The 24,874-nt window shown below is 35.0% G+C and overlaps 1 protein-coding gene across 8 annotated transcripts in view; it reads right to left on the reverse strand.

Moving 5' to 3' along the window:
- Positions 1-24,874, reverse strand: part of LOC138696589 (uncharacterized) — a 156,591-nt gene that overhangs the window by 95,903 nt on the left and 35,814 nt on the right. Inside the window, exons 1-2 of one of the 8 annotated variants that reach the window (XM_069821737.1) lie at positions 22,977-23,168; positions 11,269-11,833 (exon numbers count right to left, since the gene is read on the reverse strand). In XM_069821737.1, coding sequence (XP_069677838.1) covers positions 11,269-11,556 — 288 coding nt within the window. In that variant the 5' untranslated portion in view covers positions 11,557-11,833; positions 22,977-23,168. Of the gene's footprint in view, positions 1-11,268; positions 15,697-22,935; positions 23,169-24,874 lie in introns of those variants that run through there. The other 7 variants (XM_069821739.1, XM_069821731.1, XM_069821734.1 and 4 more) reach the window with 7 other exon arrangements.

A 24,874-nucleotide genomic window follows, 5' to 3' on the forward strand; every position in this document is an offset into this window, starting at 1 on the left:
GTAACAGAAAAAGTTTTCCACCGCTGTGGTCACGTGATAGCGTCTTTGCTCCCGAACCCAGCGGGCCGGGGTTCGATTCCCCGCTAGGTAAGAGTTGCCTGGGTGAGTTTTTTTCGGGGTTTTCCCCCCTCACTCCTATGGATGAATATCAGGTAACTTTACCAGGCCATTCGGACTTTCGTATGGCAATGTCGATGGGCTCCGTCTCTGTTTCTCCTCGTCCGTGAGTTGTGGCATTAGCCAATTTTCCTAAATCAACATCTACCAGGTCGATGGACTGGTCGTGCAACGGCCGCAAATAGCACATTTTACACATGGCCACCCCGTTCACCGGATTTCACAGTGTAATTTCTTTTTCCGTGAGGTTTCGTCAAGGACAATGTTAACATACCTCCACTAAGACTAAGAATCGAACCCGCTCTCTTCTGCACAAATGAGCTATTGAGGCGACATGAAATTTTTCCTTTCAGCATGGAGTGTTCATCTAGTCATGAAGATTCAAATGTCGATTTAACTACACAATTTATGTATATATTTATCTATTATTTACGTCATATTACCATATGTTTTTTGCAGTTTTTGAGTGAATTTCGGAACGATGCAACAAACCAAATGGCCTGAATTTAAATAACTCAGATATTCGTTATCTTGTGTATCAGTGCTCTGGTCTCCGATCATGCGCAATGTCTTATATCTGAGAAGAATATTCCATCGTCTCATTCCTTTTTTAGGGAACTGTACATATGCGACAAGAATTTCTCACAAACATGCGTAGATTTAAATATTGTCATTAACCTGGTTTCAGGGTATTTATCTTTCCGCAACTTTCTGAATAAATCAATTCCTCTAAGATCAATACTTATTTAATCCTGATGTGCATGTCACGTTTAAATTCAATTATTTCCATTTGTAACTCAAGAGGAACCTCAATATTTCACACTGCAAATGGATTCCAAAATAAACTACAGTAAACGACTTTTCTCAATTTCTGAATCTTGGAATCTTTTTTGAATTTCCCCTTATAGATTTTCAAGGCCATTACCATATTCTTTACGCCTGTCATCTGAAATATCTGGCAAAGCCTTCAGAGATGGGAAATGAAACATTTCGTTGCAACTCATCTGTTCTTTCACCTGATGTGACACACACGCCACTGTCCTCTGTTACGCAGGTAGACTGTGCTTGTGCTGTAGTGGTGGGGGAAAGGTAATACGTCATGCTGTGACGTAGGTATTTGGCTATTTTAGTCAAGTTTGCCCGTCCCTGATCTACAGTAGTTCCTTCATGCAAATGTGCGATGAAACAATTATCACCTCAAAATTGTTATCAAATGTGCAGCAGGCATTGCGTTCATTCCCTTGTATACAACGCCAGTAAATTTTGTTATTATAATGATACTTGTCATATAAATATCTATGGTAATGATTGACCTTTTTAAGACAATTATTTGAGCCATGTTCCACTGCTAACCTTACTCTGTTAAGAGTCAAGTAATACTGTTAAAAATTTAAAATATTGTTGAGGAATTGCCTCAAACTTCAATTCACAGCTGGTGTTAAATTTTTGTTAGTATTTTAGTAGTACACCGAAAATTTTCATTTCGAATATTTTTGGGCAAGATGGAGGAAACAGAAGCAGAAAAATAAGCATCAACGTCTAGACAAAACATAAAGCATATCTGTTACAAGAAGAAAGTATTCGATGGCTATATCAGATAAGACTTGCTGAAAGATTGAATACAAATGAAACATCTGAGCTTATAGAAGAAGAATGGAAAAATATTAAAAATGCAATTTTAAGAACAGCTGACGAGTATTAGGTAAACAACCAATACGGAAAAGAAGAGGTTTAAAAATATGGGGACGAGGAGGTAGAAAAAGCAATAAAAGAAAAACGGCAGGCATATAATATTTATCTGCAGTCACAGACAGAAGATAATTTAGAAACGTACCGAAGAAAAATAAATTTAAGTACAAATATAATAAGGATGAAAGAACAAGAATCATGGGACCGATTTACTAGCGAGATTGAAAATGATATTCACGGAAGACAAACAATTGCCTATAAATTAATGAGACATATGAATGGGAAATAAAAAGACAGCACAAATAAACAAAATACTTTTAAAAGAATGGGAACAGCACTATAAAAGTCTATGGTACGATCCTTTAGTGGAGAATAAATAACAAAAAAAAAAGTTCGACAAATAGAAACGTAGATTTGATCGACATGGATGAATTAGAAGCACTAAGAAAAATGAAAAATAGAAAAGCAAAAGGAATAGATTAAATTAACGCCGAACTCCCCAAATATGGAGATCAGTCTTTGAAAGTACGACTACTCGATCATGGAAACTTGTGCTGGATGAACTGTTACGTTCCTGGAGAGTGAAATAAGAGCACAGTTATGTCTTGTTTAAGAAAGGCAAGAGAAATGAAGTTAATAATTATAGGGAAATAAGCCTCCTTAATACATCATACAAAATATATTATAATAGTATATTAAATAATAGACTGCGTGCTATCTCTGATTCAATTTTATTAGAAGAACAAATGGGTTTTAGACGAGGTCGATCTTGCTCGTTTAAAACAATTAATAGAGAGGAGAAAGGAATTTAATCTAGAAACACATATAGTCTTTATGACTATGAGAAGGCCTTTGATAAAGTAAAGAGACTACTATTATGACATATTATGGAAAATAAATGCTTCCCGAAACATTTAATATATATCGACGATCTTATTAGACAATGGAAACAGCAAAACTCCTATGGCATAAAGACTAGTAAACATACTTACTTAAACACTATATTAAATGCAGATGATCGAGTGATAACCCAAGAGAATGAATATGATCTTCAGAGATCTATACACAGTCTATATGCACTAGCTTCTGAGTGCAACATGAAGATTTCTACTAATAAAACCAAAGTTACCGTATTTATAGGGAAATACCCTATTAAATCAAAGATAGTAGTGGATAGTACTATTACAGAACAGATCTTCCATTTTCAATATCTAGGATACGATATCGGTCACCACCGGCGTGGCTCAGTCGGTTAAGGCGCTTGCCTATCGGTCTGAAGTTGCGCTGGGGCGCGAGTTCGATCCCTGCTTGGGTTGATTGCCTGGTTGGTTTTTTCCGAGGTTTTCCCCAACCGTAAGGTGAATGCCAGGTAATTTATTGCGAGTCCTCGGCCTCATCTCGCTATCACCAATCTCATCGACGCTAAATAACCTAGTAGTTGATACAGCGTCGTTAAATAACTAAACAAAATATTGGTCAAACAATACGAAACATACTAAGAAGAAAAACAACGAAAGAAACGCGGATAAAATTCTATAAGGTTATGACTCTTCCTACTATACAGAGTGATTCACGAGGATTTACCGTCACTTACGGAGCTTATTTCCGAACACATTCTGAGCAAAAAATGTCATATAAACATTTGTCCTAATCTCAATATTTTCAGAGTTACATTAATTTGAAGTTGTTAGTAAAATACCCTTTTATTTTTTATTATTATTATTTTTTTAGTTTTAAGGGTAAAAAAGTATTACAAATAGAGAATAAACTATTCAGAAGTGTCATTTTTTAATTGGCTTGTGTTCTGAAGCTAAACATGTGTTGTTGATTGCTTTGCTCAGATTTTGTTTTTTAATTTTTAACTACAAATTGCATCATTCTTACGCAATGATCACAAAAATTATTGTTACAAATCATACCTTAGAAACTTGATTCTTTACAGTTTAATTATGCATTCTAATGTAGCCTACAGTCTTAAAGAATTTACAAGAGTGGCGTAATTTGTAACAATTGTTGTCATAAATGCGTGAAGGTATGTAATTTTGTACCTAAAGTCGAGAGAAAAAAAAATCTGTACGAAGCAACTACGAGATTCACAACACATTTTTAACTTCAGAATATTGGCTAACTAAAGAAATTATACTCCTGAATAGTTCATTCTTTATCTGTAATATTTTTTTACCCTTAAAACTCAAGAATAATATTTTACGAACAACTTCAAATTAGTGTAAGTATCGAGAATAGGACAAATGTTTATATGACATTTTTTGCTCAGAATGTCTTCGGAAATAAGCTCCGTAAGAGACGGTAAATCCTTGTGAAGCATCCTGTTTTATATGGATCCGAAATTGGATACCAATAAAAAAAGAATGTGAGTAGAATTCAAGCGAATGCAATTAAATTCCTTAGATACGTGAAAGGATGCAGCCTACACAGGACAGAATTAGGAATGAAGATACAATGAATGAACTACAGATTACATCACTGAATGACAAAATAGAACAATAGAAAAACGAATGGTTGTCATAGAGAAAGAATGCCTGAAGGAAGAATCCCCAAACAAATACTTTCATATAAACCACATGGAAGAAAAGGACGTAAGGACCACAAGGAAAAGATGGCTAGACGTTGTCAACACGAACAGGTTAAATCACCTGATGGGAGGAGGATGAGAAGAAGAAGAAGAAGAAGAAGAAGACTTTTTGTATTGGAAATCGTTTTATTATATTTGGACATTTTTTTATTTACTTACTATTGTAAACCCATTTCATGATAGGCTATTTAATGGCTCGATCCCGGAACAATTTGCCCTTGAAATTATTCAAGTCTGCTTCACAGGGAGCTTTACCTGAAAAATTAGACGTTACTGTAGGTACTTTAACAGAAAACCACAATTCCAAGTCACACAGAGTTTGTGTACACTCGATGTGGATCTCTGGCGTTTCGTCAGCCCACTCGAGTTGTGTATAAAAGGGAAAAATTGAGATGGTGTCGGGTGAAGTTCCTGGATAGCTCAGTTGGTAGAGCGCTGGGTACGTTCAACCAGAGGTCCCGGGATCGATACTCGGCCACGGAACAATCTTTCCATTGAAATTATTCAAGTCTGCTTCACAAGGAGCTTTACCTGAAAAACTAGACTTGCATAATCCTAACCCTGTTTACCAAGTTTCGCGCATTCGTAACTTAGATAAAGCCTCAACAACCATTTCATATCTGTAACAATTTGGAGACGAATTTTCTTACTCTGCTACTAAAGTCCCGCGCCGTAGCGTTGTCATTTAAGGCATCATGACTAGGACCCGCGTTATTTCTTGTAATAGCTAATTAAGTAAACTAAATTTAATATGATACACTATAAGACTTAAGCACACGAGAACTGAAATGTCACGCAGAACAGAGGTCCCAGAGTATTTAATCTCTGTTATTCCATGAAGGAACAAAACCACCTATAAAACTCTCTCATCGCACCCGGTCCCTCGCTGATGTCTTGATTCCTAACCACATCTTTCCAGCTTCCCTTGGTTTTCTCTCTACAGCGCCTGTGTGGCGCAGCTTACGTCTGCTACCTTGGGGATTCCAGTCCAGTGCCTTAACTGTCACTTCGTTTTCTGGCTTGTATAATGCGTGGCTGACATAACACCATTTACTACGATCTTTTACTACAGCCTCATTTCCCTGAGCTCTTCGTTGGGAGCATCAGACCTTAATTTTTGGTATTAACGATATGCGTGAAATTTTTGAAAGAACATTTTTGTACTTTATTTTCATTGATTCAGTATGGTATATTAGGTTGGGGAGGAATGGCAAATCGACTCTCCATCCTTTAAATTTGCTCCAAAAAAGAATGATCAAAATTTGTCTATATAAACCTTTTGATTACCCAACAAAATTAATTTTTCAGGAATTTGGTGTATCAAATCTAGAACAAATTTATTAACAAGCATTGCTGATTTACTTCCATAAAAATCAAATAAATTTAAATTTGATCCTCATGAATACCATACGAGACAAAATTACATCCTTTAAATTTGCTCCAAAAAAGAATGATCAAAATTTGTCTATATAAACCTTTTGATTACCCAACAAAATTAATTTTTCAGGAATTTGGTGTATCAAATCTAGAACAAATTTATTAACAAGCATTGCTGATTTACTTCCATAAAAATCAAATAAATTTAAATTTGATCCTCATGAATACCATACGAGACAAAATTACATCCTTTAAATTTGCTCCAAAAAAGAATGATCAAAATTTGTCTATATAAACCTTTTGATTACCCAACAAAATTAATTTTTCAGGAATTTGGTGTATCAAATCTAGAACAAATTTATTAACAAGCATTGCTGATTTACTTCCATAAAAATCAAATAAATTTAAATTTGATCCTCATGAATACCATACGAGACAAAATTACAGTTTCTTTCTAAATACTCCCAAATGCCACACAGCTGCTGGATTAAAACACAGCATGAATTTTTGACTCAAAATATATAATAGATTAATTAGAGCTTACCCTGAGCTAAGTACAATTAACACACATAGATTTAAGAAACAAATCAGATTAATTATTTAATTGTTTAAGCTAACCGAGTTAAAAATTGACTCTAATATTCATGTACTTTTGTATTTTCTATTTGTATATAGACCCTATTATTACATGCTGTATGTATTTTACCATTTATTAATGTTATTGTGCTCAATGAACTCTCTTAATTTTGTGATATATTTTGTATAACTGATGTGAACTGCGCCCGAGCACGAGCTTCTGCTCTTTCGGGCTGCAATGCCTAATGTAGCTCAAGTGTAAATAAATAAGTAAATAAATAAATAAATAAATGAATGAATAAATGAATAAATCAATAAATGAATAAATCAATAAATGAATAAATCAATAAATGAATAAATCAATAAATCAATAAATGAATAAATCAATAAATGAATAAATGAATAAAACAATAAATCAATGAATGAATAAATAAATAAATAAATAAATTAATTAATTAATTTTAGTGTTTCAGATAATTTCTTCAGTTGAAATCACGAAATATGGCGAATAAGATTTTTAGAGTGAAACAAGATATCTTTATCGTTTACTATTCTAGTCGTTTCTTCAGAGGTTCGCGGATTGAAACCCGGACCAGAGCGATCGAATTTAAGGGTTAACAAGTCTTTAACATGGTTGCCTCCAGGAAGGAACTAAAGCTGGAATTTCCATGTCGTGGATTTAAGGTATGTAAAAGAATCTTGTCCCTGATAGAGGGCTCCAAGAAAAATCTGCAGCAGACACAACTGCGAACACAACATTACAGAATTATAGGATCATGTTAGGCGAAAACCATCACATCTCAATGCATTGAAGTGGATGCTGCATCATGATAATGCACGGCTCCACTTTTGACACAGAGCATCACGAAAATAAACGTGAAATGTATTCTTTATGCTTCATACAGTCCGGACTTTGCACACCATGTGATTGTCATTTTCTGTTTCCAAAGTTGAAGAAACGCTATTTTGGGATGCAATTTCAGTCTTCGGAACAAGGCGATTCTGAACCTATAAAAAATGGTTTTCAGCATGTCTTGGAAGACTGCCAGAAAAGCTGTGTCAAGTGCATTATAATCAATGAAATCTATTTTGACAGACTACCAAAATTTGGAGCATAAAAAAAGGTATGATGTCACAAACAATCATGACCATTCATTATTGAACAGCCCTCTTTATTTTGTTGTATTTACATACAAAATCGCATTTTTTAGGTCAGTTTTAAATTAAAATTGTGATGTTTCATTATACCATAGTGGCTTAAATTTCGTGAAAAATTAGGCCACTTAACTTAGTAGCTGCCGAAATGAGGTCGTAAGACTATTGACTGGTCATACCATCTACGACCATAAACGGGATGAAGATATCAGAAGAAAATTGAACATCACAGGCATCAATAAAACCATTAAGAATTACAGAAATTCGTATGAGCACGTCTTACAGATGTCTATCCAGACACTAACCAAAGAATAATTTAATTATAGACCTCTTGGGAAGAGAGATCTTGGACGGCCAAAGAAGGGATGGAGGCACCAACTTTCAATCTGAAGTGTATCAGTCCAAGAGGCCAATCCATGATCGTTGATGATGGTAATTTACCGAAACATTCACTAGTTTACACCTGTTTATAGCACCGACACAGAACATCTCATTTCACTATAAATTAGGATCCCTAAATATGTATAACCTTTGGCCACTGAATTTCGATAACAAGCCGAAAGTATTTCCTTACAGACATCTGCAGGTTTTTATGTATTTGATCAATTTCCTTCCAAGAAAAACAGAAAAAAAAAAATTCCAGGAGATCCAGAAGAACTCAGCATAACAACCGTCTCTGCTCCTTCATTTCTGTCACAGTGAAGAGCTCATTATCATGTGTCAACAACACAAAAACAGCAATAATTTTATAAAATTTTAGGACTGTCTGTGCTGTCACTTTCCACAGAATTTATTATTGCGCCCATTACTATTACAATTTAAAGAATTCATTATCAATATCACGTGTGTTTCTTTGTGAAATGAAACCCTGCCTTATCCAAGAGAAAAGTAACTAGTAATTATGAAGAGGGGATGGAAAGATAACTAATTACAACCTAAAATACTCAGACGTGGAAAGATTCAGAAAAATATGGAGAGACCTTTGAGATAGAGTGCCCAAACCACGAAATAAAAAATAGAAAAAAAAAACAAAGACGTAATGAGGACATTAATATGTAACAGACAATTTACTCGTAGTTGCTCTGATTCGAACATCTTGGTTTCTCTCAGAAAACAAGATGATTGTGACGAAGTGTCTCACAGCTTTTCGCCTTTATCAGTATTTCGTCTTTGCCATTATCAGGTCTTGTTACGTAAATTCCAATACATTCATAGCTAGAAAGATATAATTTGCTTATAACAGACATGAAGAGATAAGACTGAATGTATGAAAAGTACACTGTACCCAGTGCATTTCGAAATAGCGGATCAAGGTCACGCACAAATGTACAAATCACGCACGAGTCACTGAACTGAACTGTGAACTGAAACATTGGTAATCCCGACTGTCACAGCTGACTTCAGTTGAGGAGAATGGTCTAGGATTGGTGGTAAGCACACGTGGCAAATGCAGTCCAATGATCCGCAAGTTCGAAATGCACTGACAATAGTACTTTAAGATACCCAAATGAAAACATCTGAGGTATAATACACAAACATATAAAAGGTAACTACAAAACATGTCTTAAAATTGTACAAAAACAAATGTCATTCAATTATATTTTATGCGTAACTGAGTCCAAAGGGAAAAGACGCTTGAAAGATATATAATGTTCTGCAATGACAGGTCTTTCACGGTAAACCCAGCATTCTTCAATTTTTCCTATTTTCTGCCTTCCTCTTAGTCTCCGCATATGATCCATACATCTTAAGTCGTCTAAAATTTAAATTATGGTTTATTTAACGACGCTCGCAACTGCAGAGATTATATCAGCGTCCCCGGTGTGCCGGAATTTTGTCCCGCATGAGTTCTTTTACATGCCAGTAAATCTACTGACATGAGCCTGTCGCATTTAAACACACTTAAATTCCATCGACCTGGGCCGGGATCGAACCCGCAACCTCAAGCACAGAAGGCCAGCTCTATATAGCAATTACGCTACCGAGGCCGACTAAGTCGTCCATCATCTGATACCTTCAATATGAACACAATATACATTTTTTATAAAAGACGAAGGTTTAAATAAATAAATCCTACTATGTGCGTAACAATATTTCTGCTGTTTGGCAAGGTCGAATCAACGTGATGAAACGGTACACTATAGGTGTATCGTCTTTGGATGAAACAACGGAGAATTGGTGAACTGTTGCAAGGGATACGAGATGACTACAAAAACACCTGCCTTAAATTTCACTTGATTCGTCTCTAGATGCATTTTTCTTAAGAGAAAAACGCAAACTTTTTTGAATAAATTTCACTCTCAAGTTTCTTTATATTAAAAACAGCAGTGAAAAGAAACCATACAAGCCCAAGCACACGCAATGACACACGCATCACTATCATACGACGATCCTCTTTGGAGGCCAAGGTTCCTATTATTTAATACACAAAAGCATTGTGCATCGACGATCCTGTATTAACGTCGGCAGAGATAGAAGAGGGACAAAGAAATTCTATTTCTATTGTGAAACTAGTTGGTAACAATGCGTTTCAGTTTTGAACAGCTAACACATAGGAATTAAACAGCATAGCAGTAAAGCACATATATACTGTACATTATTTGTATAACATACTCAATTATACATACATAGAAGAATCCAGACAGCGTCGTTTGCTTTTTATTACCGTTGTCCATGTACCTAGTTCTAGAATTATTGACACTTAAAACTTATAACAACACTGGCGATGTTACACAAGATTATTTACTGAACGTACAGTACATATCTTTAATTTAAAAACTGAATTGTCTGCAAGAAAAGGGGCCCAGTCTCTTATTTTTAAAGTCAAAATTCCTACCAAAATAATCTTAATAAGACTATTAAAATCTTTTAAAACATTGGTAAGGTTTCCGTTTCCTTCCAATCTCATTTTTCTTCTCTCTCTTTATATTTTGTACCTAACTTCATTATTACTCAAATAACAAATAATTTTCAGACAATTTGGCATCGGCTTCTGCTTTTCTACTTAATTATGTGTAGATTACATATAGGTCCGACGAATATTAATGTACATTCAATTGTCATGAATTTCAAACATTTAAAACCGCGTTAAGTTTTTTTTTCTTAAGAGAAACCGAATTTATTGAAATTGAAATTATAAATTACTTAACACACATTAAAAACATACAGTTTTCAACCAAAAAGCAAGTGTTCGTGCTTCGTGTAATACTAGAAGTTGAATGATAATTAAAATGATTGCAAATAGAAACTAAAACAAACACTAGTCGAAAAAAAGGAAGAAAGAAATATTTTATAGGAAAAAGTTAAATACTAGGCAGTTAAAGAAATGTATATTCAATTCTCTTACTGAAAATACTACTAAGGTTACTTAATTCTGGATTTATTTTATTAAACAATTTTTCCAGATATTGTATTGTATTTTGGTTCAAGTGAAAGAGGTAACATATTTCACCTAATATTATGAAATGTTTCTATTATCTTTATACTTATAAACGATTTTTGTGAAAAAAGTTCAATATAGTTAAATTGTAAATCTGTTCAATAGGCCTATAATGGACACAATATTCTGAAAAAAAAAATCATGTGTGTTGAGAAATCAACAGATTTTCATAAATCAATTTTAATTATTATTTTTTGGAGCAAAGACAACGGAATAAGATGTCATTTTGCAAATTCCTCCTCAACCAACAGCATCGAATACAAATATATGACTAGAGACGGGCCCTTTTTCTCTTAATCTAATTAAATAAAAATGTACTTACGTATTCCTTCACATTTTTCGTTCGTACGGCTTTGTAGGAGGCATAAGCTGGGTAGAGTGTCCCGAAGACGAGTCTGAAAATCGGATAAAACAGCATGTAAGTCATCGCTTGCGGTAACGCGAAGCTGCTGAGGATGATAACAATGCCAAGGTTGGTCACTGTCACTTGTGGTTTGAGTTTCTCCGCCAACACAATGAGGCAGCGAGGCACTCTCTGCACCAGCTGCTCTGGCAGGTCCAGCACTGATCCCCCAGCATCACATTTCATTCCGGATCTATCCGACTCCATCGCTCCAATGACTCTCAGCCTGTCGCGACAACTCCCAAAATCTAATACGAATATGGCGGAAGAACAGCCTCCAACAACACCGACTTCATTGACCTGTTCGAGAATCGATGTCGCAGTCCGTTTTCCCAAGGTTGCGCCGGTACCACTTGTTGAACATGACGTCGTACCGAATCGTGGTTCAACTTTTTACCATATTTCATGTTCACAACTGGCGACTGCTTTTTTATGAAACCGCAGCCCGCCGAAGGAAGTTAGAGTTTTGGTTTCCTCCTCGCCACTGTTGGATTTCCGGTTAATATTCCGAACATAAAAACATAGATGCAAATGAAATACGTAATTGTTGACGGAAAAGTCATATCATAACAAGTCGAGGCCTTGTGACGTCTGAGTAATTACTGAAGTCAGACTAAAACCATTAAATCGATATTTACTTACTCCAATGCAGTAGTTCCTAAATTATATTAAACTGATGGCGTGAAAAATACTATTACAAAGATATTCAATGTGAAGGCAAATCCGCAACTGTCAATATAACGACGGAAAAAAAAAGAACAATTTTAGGCAAAATAAACAGACGATTAATAAACATCTGGTATTTGATATTTGTGTAACAGTTCACAGATTATATTAATTTATCATTTTTATATACGTACAGTATAATGCGTGCACATACGACGCTAAAGATGCAAGTAATAGTGACATACAAACTGCAGTTTAACGTGTTCCATTGTGATATAGGCAGCGTATAAATTTGAGGGGACAAGAGCTTTTTCCATGCTCTCCATTTTAAACCAAGAATCAGACGATTTTTAAATTGTATTTTCATATATAAATCAAGGCGGGGTATATGGTTCTACAGCTAAGACTTAAATTTATTTATCTTCAGGGTTACGAAATACAAATAAAACTTCAATTTTAAAACCGTGTTAGGAAATAGAACGCCACTAGCATATTTGTGTGTAAATTGCGATGTCAGAATTACAACAACATTCCATTACGATAGATGATATCAAAGCAAATGTGTCCATTCAGAGACGCGTTTTAGTCATGACCGACATTTCCGGTCACTGTACGGATATAATGTCAATTAGTTCTGGAATTTTAGTTCAGGTAAATGAAAAAATACACATAATATAAATTCATACGATTAAAAAAAAACTTAAAATTCCACTACGGCAGATAAGAAAGTAAAACACTGCGATAACCTATATTTTAGTCATACTAGTTTGTTGCTTGTCTTCTACCTTACGCTATCGAGCTTTTCATAATACATACGTAATTCGAGGTCACTCAGAATACTCCCATTACGTGGGGTCCGTATGACGTCGAATCTCTACATAAAGTAACAAAGAATGTCACACAACAACCAACACATATTCAAATACTGACATGTGTATGTAAAGGTGTGTGTGGTTTTTAAATAGAACAAACTGCTGATTTCGTGACACGGCTAATTTGGTGATATTTCTTTTTAAATTTACCACGAAATTATATAACAGCAACAAATGTAATTTTGATGGTATACTATAAATGGCAGAAGATGTACTATAACAGATTTTGTTCACTGCGCTCTTGCAGTGACGTGAGCGGATTTTTTGGAAATTACTTGAAGAGTTGCGAGATCTATAGCTTTGAATTAATAAGTGAATACACCATCCGACTTCCTTTGTTAAATGAAGAGTTTTTTTGCCGTGTTTCGCGGTCCAAATTGTTTTCAATGGTAAGTACTGACACTGTATACCTCTTGGTGTCAAATAACTTATCAATGCACTGATTATGTAACAGAGCCTTATCTTTGGAGGTTATCTTCTTAGCGTTTCCTCATTCCACGAAGTCATTTTTTTTCTCTTTAAATTTTTCTTACGCTATAACACCACACTCTGGTGGAATAAATATTAAATGCATGAAACATGCAATATTTGTGTGTGTATTCATAGCAACTGTGATATATTGTATATAACATGCATGTTGCAATGGCAAATTAGGATCAAATGTGGAAAGAAATAGAATATAAATGGTATTTAAGAGGCAATACTTAAACAAAGGAAAACTGCTGCAGAGAAACCTCGCCTTTTCCTTGGCAAGTTCGACGAGGACCATAAGGGACCAAAGCAGCAGTCAAGGAGAATGATGTTTTCAACCTTTCGAGTTGAAGTCGACAACGAAACAGCATCATCTTCAGGGCCCTAACAAAGAAGATCTGTGCTTCAAGAAAAGCCTAATGATTTGTTGCGATCTTGTTCAGGAAATTTCGAGGACGACAAGCATGGTGAAAGATGGATTCAGTGCGTCAGTTGTGATCAGTTGTTTCATGAAACATGTGAAGCCTTTCAAAATACCGAAAGAACTTTAATTGTTTGGGTTGTAGGTATGAATCTGACTGAGGAATTTAAAATTTGACTGAATATGTCTAAATAATTTGAATTTAAGGACTATCACGAAAATACCCTTGTACTATCACGAAATTATACCAATCCTCCTAGAATTGTATTTTTTTTTTGTTTATATGTATTGCTTACTGGTAATTATTGTACTAATTTGAGGTAAAAATGCTTACATGTAACTTCCTGAAATCTAATAGGCTAATGTACGTACATTAAAAACCATTTATTTTTAATTTGAACCTTATTTTTGCACCAAAATCTTAGTATCACGAAATTAGCGGAATCTGTCCTAATATTCACTCATAGGCAAAGTTTCCGTTAGTACCGCAAATCCATAATGCAAGAGTGGCTCCCGGTTTCATTGTCCTTCCAAATAAAGTTAAGCCAAGAATCTGTACCTTCCTCGTCTTTGTTATACAAAGTGAGTCAAATCTAAGTTACCGGCATGCTTAACGAACTATGAAGTTAATTTCTGACGGTCAGTGCGTTGAGTTTTCCTGTTAATTATTGTTTTCACTAAACCGACACAATTCTGCTGACACTTTGCAATGTCAATCTCTGTTAGTGAGTTTTCTGAACTGCAGTATTTTCAATCATACTCGCACAATAAAACAGCGTATATTCTTCGCTGAAACGACGTACGAGTTGTGCCTACGATTCGGGCGTTTTTTTTTTTTTTTTTATAGAAAACGTGTTTCTCGCCACGTTTCTCACTACGGTTGAGACAAATCATTAACGAAGATGAAGAATACAAAGTACCAGGAGGATTATATTGTGTCACTAGCTTAGTGCAAACAATAAAGGAAAATCCACGTATTGTGTCCTGAGCCAGGAAACGACAAATCGGGAAAACTCAACGCGCTGCCAGTCCGTAAGAATACAGGTAGCGTAGGTTTGAATCATTCTGTAGACTTCTATTTTAGTACATATTCCTCCAGTTTTAACCCGAAGGAGATCAGCCTAGGTTTCCTTTCAAGATTTACGGATATTTTCTGGGTACTTCCTTCCTACAAGACTAATAACAATAATAATAATAATAATAATAATAATAATAATAATAATAATAATAATTTATTTTACTACAACATCAATCATAATCTTTTGTTAATTCTTAAGTTATATGATTGCAATGCAGTTTCGGGGTACAAATATACAGTCTGATCCGTTTGGGTATGGATAATATTAATTTATTATTATAAGGCTATTATGATAGTAGGACAATTTTCTTGCTGGTTATATTATGATTAAAAGATGGGAGTTTCCATATATGACAATCAACAATGCATAATCTGAAAGGACAAATGAAAATCGTAGTTGATTAAAATGGCTACTACAAATCAACAGCGGGCACAACCTGTTCTTTGGTATGCTAAATTTGAGTGTTAAAAGAGTTCAATGGGAATTTCGACGTGAGTATGGTATGCGTATTTTATCCAAATACGATTCCATACTGTTGTGGTATCGAACATTTGTAAAAACAGGTTCTGAGCTAAAAAAAAAAACATGCAGGAGGTCGCAGGCGAAACTCAGTACGAGAAGCAGCTATCTCTTGACTTGGCCCCCAAACTCCCCAGATCTAATACCTCCTGACTTCTTCGTGTGGGGTTTTGTTAAAGACAGTGTTTATTCACAGAAAACCCAGGAATGAGAGTAAAAATTACTCAAGTTTTTCAACAAATCACCCCTTTTATGTTACAACGGATATGGGCTGAATTGCATCACCGTTATGAGTTGTGCAGGGTGTGCAATGGGGATCATGTTGAGTTCTGAGGAATCTCCTATTTTTCAGTGTTGTATGCACAAAGTTTCAACAAATAAAGTTCAGGAGTAAATGTTTCAGGGTGTTTTTATTTTATCCATACCCAAACGGATCCACTCTGTATTTTGGGGGTACGCTAGAAAAAAAAAATTAATACTACTGATATATAGAGTATTCTAGAGGATTTTAACTTAAGCACATTTATATCGATGCCCAGTTTACAAGCGTTTCTATAGAAAAGTGAAAACAAAATTTTGAGAATCACTACAAAGCAAACAAGCTACTTAGCAGCTGATCATCCTGTGTAAAGCACTCTAGTGTCCATTCACCCAGCCAGACATCTTATTCCAATCACGCACTGCTGCTGACATACGCAGTCATTTTCATTTCGCTCCTGCGGATAACGGCTCTAATGACAATAGGAGAGCCCTGGGTAGTTATCGTGCATAACAGCTTCCTTTACGAGAGACACTTCCTCCGTTCCGCATAATGGGGAAGGTAAAATTCACAACGAGGAGACGTAAAAGCGATAATTACGCCTAATCACAGTCAGCTGTTTGCCTCGTCTTTGCCTGCTGTGACGTTTATCGCAGCTCTATTATCACTTTCAGCGGCCAGTGACCGTCGCGAATGTATTGAGTACTGCTTCAGTTACCACGACCTCTGCCGTAAGGTTATGATGTGCCCGCGACTCCTTATCTGCCCATTCTTACTTTTCCATTACACACGGTGAGAAAAAAAAAAGTATTTAGACTTGTTTAACGCTGAATAACGTTTATCTACAATCCCGCGCTAGACTGATGTAAATCATGTTAGCTCGTATCATCAAATAGCGGGCTCAGAATGACAAGGTTCTATCTGACATTTTTTAGCAAAATTGAGATTTTTGTTGCATTGAATACTGCTACTTCCCAGGTATTTAGCAAATTAATTATATGTTGATATCTCAATTACTGTTCGTAATGTTGATATCTCAATTACTGTTCGTAATAAAGTCAGTTTGAAAAGGTTCTAATTACGCACCGAGTTCTTTCATGAGAGTTACAAGATTATATTTGTATGTTTCTTCTTGAATCAGGTAAACCAACGTAATCAACATTACGCTTTTAAAATAATACGTCATGGTGAAGTATGAAATTTATCATTCAGTACCGTTAATGAATTTTGATTGTTATGTGATGGTATTTATATAATTGCACGATATAAATATGGATAAGGAAATATTATCCAGCATTAAGAAGAAAATGCTCTAACAGGTTTTTTATGTTAATATTAATGCTATAAAGCATTAAAAAAACAAAATATGATATAAATATTATGTTTGTTTAGAAGCAATGCTATATTGTACTGAATGCAAAAGATTTAATGTTGAAAGAGTTTATCACCTTGGAAAAATAGTGGTTAAAATTGAACTTATTAATCCTTACTCTGTTGTATTTCTGTATTATGTTTTCAAAGTGATAACTTGATCAAACTAGTAAAATTTTTGTACGGATACAAAGTTAAAAATGATTGCTTTCCTTTTCATTATCTTACCCTATATTGAAATGAATTTAAGAAAAAAGACGTTAACAGTGAATGTAACTATGTAAAAAAATATCCTGATCTCTTTTGTTCTATGACTGTAATGAAACTATAAAAATTAGTTTGGAAACACAAGGTTCCATTTGAGAACAATCATTTGATTTTTATCTCATTTCAGCGTAATTATGAACATTTTACGTTCAATACATGTTAAATAATGACTTTAACTATCTAAAAGTCCAGAAATGTTTTTAAAAACTTTATCTGCTTTGATTTTATTAACAACCAAACTTTCAAAATGCTCTCCTGTAAAATTGACTAAATACTAGATAGAACCTTGTCATTCTGATCCCGTGAAATGCAATTAAGCTAGTACCTGTAAAAGATAAAGACAAATCTATATGTAAAGTGAGTAAATATAGAGCTTTCAGCTTATATTATCATAGGCCTACATATATAATATTCGGTGAAACTAGTCCTGAGGTAGTTGCGGTGATTTGGGAAGGAAAAATCATAGAATTTATATGGGATTTTTTTGTGGAGCTGCAGTTTATCGTATATGTAAGGGATAACAAAAGTGTAAACTAAGCAAACCTAACCTGTCACAGATTCGTAAATGCAAGGTGTGTACGCGGAGTACGAAGGGAACTACCTCAGCGCCTATTATTCTACCGTAGACCTAATATTTAATAATATTCAAAACGTGCATATAGACCTAAGTTACAAATTACTAAAATTTTCATTTAAAAAGGGAGAACATGAAGGAGACTTTCCAGAGATGACGCTCAGACAGCAGATTGGCCCTAGCATTTGTTTATACCGTCCGACCATCAATGCACTCGCGTGTACCAGACATCACATCTTAAATATGTGAACAGTAATATTTGGGAGGCCGGAGGGAAAAAGGCCTTTGAAGAGGCCGAGACGTAGATGGGAGGATAATATAAAAGTGGATTTGAGGGAGGTGGGATATGATGGTAGGGACTGGATTAATATTGCTCAGGATAGGGATCGATGGCGGGCAAAGAACCTCCGAGTTCCTCAAAAGCCGTAAGTAAGTGAGTAAGTAAGTATATAAGTAGTACATTTTAAATTCGTTACCCAAATGAACTTCGAATAACTGTACAATGAAATAAGTAGCTATTTTTATATTGTTATTTTTCAGTAAACGCCTTTACATGTTATACACCTCCACTCGCTGATACTCGTCCAACGCTTCAGGACAAAACGCTGTACACACAAGACATGCCAAAAACCACCTTCTTGGTATTTGGGTGCAATAAACGTGTATTTTCGTGCAGAAACAAACTTCTCTGTCTTACAATTCCACAATACTTTCTCTTTGTATTTCGTATAATATACAAATGTATTCAGAGAAATTTGAAAATATTTGGAAGAGTCTGTGGCATTCCAAAAGTTATTCCAATTTTGTTGTGATTAATTTAGAATACACCTACACAATTAGGTCTACAAATGAAACGAAATCATTGCAAAGCTTGAAAAATAAAATGCAAAGAAACTCTGCAAAATCTCCACGGTTAATCAAGTTTTAAGTTTCTATGATAGGCAAAAGAAAACTAGAAAGGGAGTGGTATTGTACGTCAGCCGTTTACTAAAAAAATTACGCTTGACAATGTAAGAATAGAAGACTAGAGAAGAGGTGCATGCAATAACTCTTTTAGAAGGCATGAACAGTAAATTCTCAGAGAATTTGAGATTTACCATGCGTTTTATGGAGTTAGGTCTATCGGCCTATTATCAACTGCAAAAAAAGAATTCATTCTCTAATCTAATCAGAGAATGTTGGACATTTTATTTTCTGTATTTGTAATTTGGCATTATTTTGGAGTATATCTCTGTCGACATTCTTAAAATACGTATGTGCATATAATGTTCATTTTGTTTTTTTTTTATAATATATTCTCTCTCTTAATAAATACATACTTAAAAATAAACATGAAAATCATAGCTTGAACTTCGTGAATTTATATATGTTTTAAGAAATCCGTTCTAAAGTTAAATAACAAATTGCAATAATTCTTTATAATATAACACGATCGTAGTATTTTAACCTCATTGGCACTGATGACCTATCGTAATATCACAAACCGTGTCATTAAAAACATGTAGGGCTATCACGTGAAAAGTTCCAATACATTCGTGGCGAAATCTCTAAGGTCAATATAACACTTCCTGTATGCACAGTTCAAAAGATATCGTAAGTTTTTACACAATTCGCGAGTATAACTTATGTGTATACTACGTCTATACTCATATATGTTTGAATTCAAGTCTGCATCTCAACTCTTTACTTACTATTACGAGTAGATAACGTCTGCTCACTTATGTATAAGAAACGTAGGAGAAAAGGAATCCTGTTTCCCAAACTATACAAAGATTAGATAAGTCACAATACTGCGACACATAGGTGTGCCTAGATTTACTCTCACAACAAAGAGAAGAGCTGTAACGTATTAGTGCGAGAACTGAGATTGTCATAATGGTTGGATTGTGGTATATTATAAGTGTCTTAAACCAGCAGTTTCTTTTATTATGGAGTTTGACGAAAATTTTCGACACTGCGAACATAGGTCTATTTTTCGTACTAAAGACTTGAGAGGGAAGTACGGGGTTAGGAAACTTTAACAGGTGGATTTATAGCACAAAGATGACTCATGCACACCATAACGAACACCAAAACTAAAAACTTCGAAGAAGGGATCGGATAACGATCTCGAAGTTTCCGAAAGACAACGAATCATGACCGTGAACGTGTTGAACATGACACACACATATACACACGCACGCATAAACAAAGAGAGAGAGAGAGTAATATAGTTCAGGAGGCGAGACCTGGCATGTGAGTTGTGCGAGAAGAGATAGGTTAGGGTTAGGCGATCAGAAAGAGTTTAGCGTGAGGGGTGACGGCGTTAATATTACACGAATCTAGGAACATGGATGTTCAACTCAGACTGAAAACTTATCTTCCTCCTCCATACCAACTGGCGATACAGACATGGTGAATGATAGGGTCACAGGAAGGTCTTACCTCGTCTACTATACATCTGACTGGCTATTTCCATTTGAAATCAGCGAAGTTCACGTACCATAGGTGAAATAATATGAAATGGAGAGATTAAATTACGTGTGATAATACAATAAAATCAGTCGTAAAGTTGAAGGAAGTTGAGAGAATCCCAGAAAAAACCTCATTATCCGATCTTGTTTACCAAGTACTCAACACCGGGAATCAAACCGAAGTCCGCAGAATAAGCCCACTCTACAGCTACAAAAGTACAACAGTGTGGTTGAATCGAAAGTCTCCAAAATTCTATACCTAACTATAAAATATGATTCCACCTTTCATATAATAGAAGATATACAAGTATATATCAAATGTGTAAAGGCATCTTGGAAGAGGGCCTGTTTCACTGATTCCTTACGTCAAGATAGCCCGAATGTACAGAAGTAATTTTTTAGCAAAGTGTTTACTTATGGTTTCAGTTCGCGTGATCAGGTGATGTCTGTATGTCGTAATGGAGGCCCTACCTATAAAGTGATAAACTGGTAGTGATATTAACTTATTTATGGGAACAACAAATTTAATTGCTGTATTTAATTTTACTGCACCGTAATGCGTTGATTTCTCATTATTTAACAAATTATTCGTGTTACGTGTAATCACTAGTTACGTCATCTGACAATCTAGGTAGATGTTATCCCACAATGTCACGAGGTTGATTTAGTAGTAATGAGTCAAACAGCGAACGAGATTAAAACTGTGACAACATTTTTGACCAAAGAATTAGATATAATGTAAACATTTTACATATTTTTACGATGAACAGCATTAAATAATAAAATGAGTATCTTACGAAAACGTCCCATTTCATCACACTTTGAAAAACACAGAAGCTACATCAGAAATGAGTCGTCTAGAATCAAACTGCACTTTCTACAAATTATGAAATATGGAATTAAGGTATGTTTCAGTGCAGAATTATGCAGATAATGTGATAAACTGATTGCTCTTTGGAGAGTCAAACTGGAATTTATCTGCCTTAACTTCAGTAATAATATCACCGTTTGGAGTCTAACTGCACTAGTTTTTCGTATTGTCTGACAAATCAAATTTTTGGATAAAGTGCAGTTTGATGTACTCGCAGGAATGTCAAAGCGCCTGCACTGTGTGCTCTCAAGAACCCGCACAACATTTTCTTAAGAACGATGATTGTACTTAATCTTGCTAAAAAGTGAACCTTGTTGGATTTGTATTGCTTGTAGTATGAGCACGCAGTGCAGGCGCTTTGACATCCCTGTATCTAGGCGGTATCCCTAAATATGTCGGAAAATTAGGTTCTAATGTATAATTTAAGTATCCTACATTATGAAGTACAATATAATCTATATATAGACACACACACACACAAAGTTACACTCCTATTGCTGTAAAATTTCGTGATTCTAATCTCAACCTTGACTTTGAAGACATGGCAGAAATATAAAAATTACCTTACTACCTCAAAATAGCAGCATATTTTTGTATGATGTACTGGAGAAATTAAAAAAATATATTTCTGTATGTTTTAGTAATAAGTTATCATTTAGAAATTGGAAGTAAGTACTGATTAAATTTTTGGAAAGGCTATGTTTTGTATTTTAACATACTACATATCGTTCAACAGAAATTAATTTTGAAACATAATAGCCAGGGATAGATAAATCCAATAATTGTATACCTAGATCAGTTCCCATTTTTTTCATGATCTAGCAGCATACATATTTTAAGAGACAGAATAATAAAACTACTGATTAAAATACGAAAATATTTGGCGCCATGGCGACTGGAGTATCTTGGACTTGTCTATCCCTACCTACAAGTGTCGGAAAATGGGGTTCTAATGTATGATTTAAAATAATTTAAGTACCCTACATTTATGAAGTTCAGTATATTCTATATATACACAACAATTACATTCCCATCGCTGTAAAATATTGTGATTCTGATTTCAACCTTGACTTTTGAAGACATGACAGAAAAATATAAATTAACTTACTAGCTCAAAATAGTAACAAACGTCTTACGAGTTACCAGATAAATTAAAGATATTTTACCGTATGTTGTATATTATTTAGAAACCGGAAATAAATATCTAAAATTTTATTAATGAAAGCAGGGGTTATAAAAATATAAAGTCAGTACTAAAGTTTACATCATAGTTTAACAGCGTTGTCTACGTAAATGACAGCTCTCTGGGAATTCTAGACAAGACGTTCGGCGCCTGAATGATTGTAAGCTACAATGCGCAATCTTATTGGTGAGTGGTGAGAACACTAAAATAATTCAGCAAATAACACTGTATAAGCGTTAGGCAGACTACACAGGCTCTTGCGTAGGAAAGGACGGCAAGGGTACCAAGGCACGGTATATCGATCAATGCCGGAATTTTGACTTCTAACTAGTTGCCGCCGCCGCCACCACCACTACCGACTTTGCTACACGGGATGTATAAAAGCGTCGACTTGTTTGATATGACTACATCACGCAACTACAACAAAAAGAAAAAGAAACTCAAGAATTTTCACTTTCTTGACGAATGACAAAAAGAATCAGTCAAGCCAAGTTGCAATAAATTTTAGCAACAGGCTCGTAACTGCATGTAGTCGAAAACAGTGAAGCGTAAATACTGCCAAAACAAAAGAAATACGAACTCCAACAGCCTGTCCACTTGTCTCTTAACTGGGAAACTCACACACACTGTCTTCCTCAGCTTGAATTACACTCGCGTTAAAACCTTTGTGTACTTGCTTCTTGACTCCATTACTGACGCACATTTTTTAAATAATAATGTCAAGAAAAGGCACAACGATCCAGTCCCCGATAGTCAAAACCACACTGGCTGTACTCGTCGTCGTCTCTTTCCGCACAATTCAAATCTTGGATCGTCTTCAAATGTAGTTCCTTTGGCTCCGGTACAGTACAGTCAATGTCAAGTATTTGGCTCGTCAGTACTAAGTAATCAGGGTAGTTACAAGTCCAGTCTCCCAGAAGTACCACGAATCGTGCAAGGATATGGCAGTTTGCCCTGTAATCGCCCTCACTCGCCAGACCACAGGCTATATTTAGCCACCATTCTGCTGTTGGGTTGCCGTGCAATGTACGGACAGAAATGTGCTCCATGTAATGGGAAACATCGTGCCTATAATTTTCACATGAATAATGAAAAAATTCGAATACACCCTAATGGACTTAATGAACTAGCTTCAAAGTAATCCAGTTCTAACTACACCAACTTGTTTGAACCTTCGTAGGTTCACATCCGTTTACAATTGTATTTAAATTACACACAATAAATCTGCTGTTATAAATCTCTGAACCTGTAGTTTCAATAATTACCAAGTAAAATTTGTTGTATCACTAGACAATTCTGGGATTCACGTACGTAAAGGAAAGCAAATATGTGCGCACGTAAAAAAAAATCTTCCGCTCTTAACAATATTGTAAGAACATCATAAATAAAATTATTCCATGAAATAATGTGGCAGAATAAACTACAATTTCTTTTTCAGCTATCAATTATTATTATCATTTTCAATTTGTTTTGATACTCACTTTTTATCAAACTTGTACTCTAATATACTTAAAGCAACAAAAGAATTCAATCTTAGATTGGACATTGGTTTAAGCTCATATGACATTTTCTCGACGCATACACACACGCACGAGTACACACGCGCACACACGATATTTCAGGGCATTCCCTCCATTTTCATTTCATTGATGGAGCTTACATCAACATTGCACATTTGAGATGTTGAACAAGTAAAAAATTAGGGTCTATAAAAAAACATAAAATACATTAATTTAATTTACGTATAGTTTTCTGCACGATGACATGTATTTCACTGCAAACTCAGCATTCTCCAAACTTTCCTATTTTCCGCCTTCCTCTTAGTCTCTACATACGATCCATTATATATCTTAACGTTATCTATCATCTGATATCTTCTTTTGCCCCAAACTTTTCCCGCGTTCACCATTCCTTCCAGTGCATCCTCTAGTGGGCAGTTTCTTCTTGTATGCAGAATAATTTCATACAAGCATATACAATTCATTAAAGAACAGAAAGTATGGATATGGAGAAATTTGGTTGTTCTAACTATTTTTCTTGGCTCTTCAAAGCTTTAAGGTAATTAGACAATACGTGTAGAATGTAATACACGAATAATGAACTACTTTTTTATTACAGCCGAGACTAACAGAGGGTAGATGGAGATCTAATTTGTGTCTTGCATCAAAATTATATACCGTACTGTATGTTTCGATTAGGACAAAATATATCTTCACATTTAACATAAAATATCATCAGGGAAAAATGTACTCACAAGAAAAGCCAAGGTGAAAATTGTTAAATTTTGTAAAATCTGTATGTAATGTTATGCACACTAGCCACCATTATGAGGTTTGTATTTTGTAAAGCAAAATTATGCTTAATTAGCTTCAGATGAGTTACCTCAGAATATTGTGCGAATATAATTATTTCATTACAGAATGAAAGTAAGCAAAGTATGCCAATTTGAGAGTGTTTATATAGCCAGTAATGGATAACAGACAATTCTGGAGTAATATATTGTGCATGTGTTCCAGTTC

Source organism: Periplaneta americana, chromosome 3, assembly GCF_040183065.1.
Source record: "Periplaneta americana isolate PAMFEO1 chromosome 3, P.americana_PAMFEO1_priV1, whole genome shotgun sequence".
NCBI classification, from domain to species: domain Eukaryota; kingdom Metazoa; phylum Arthropoda; class Insecta; order Blattodea; family Blattidae; genus Periplaneta; species Periplaneta americana.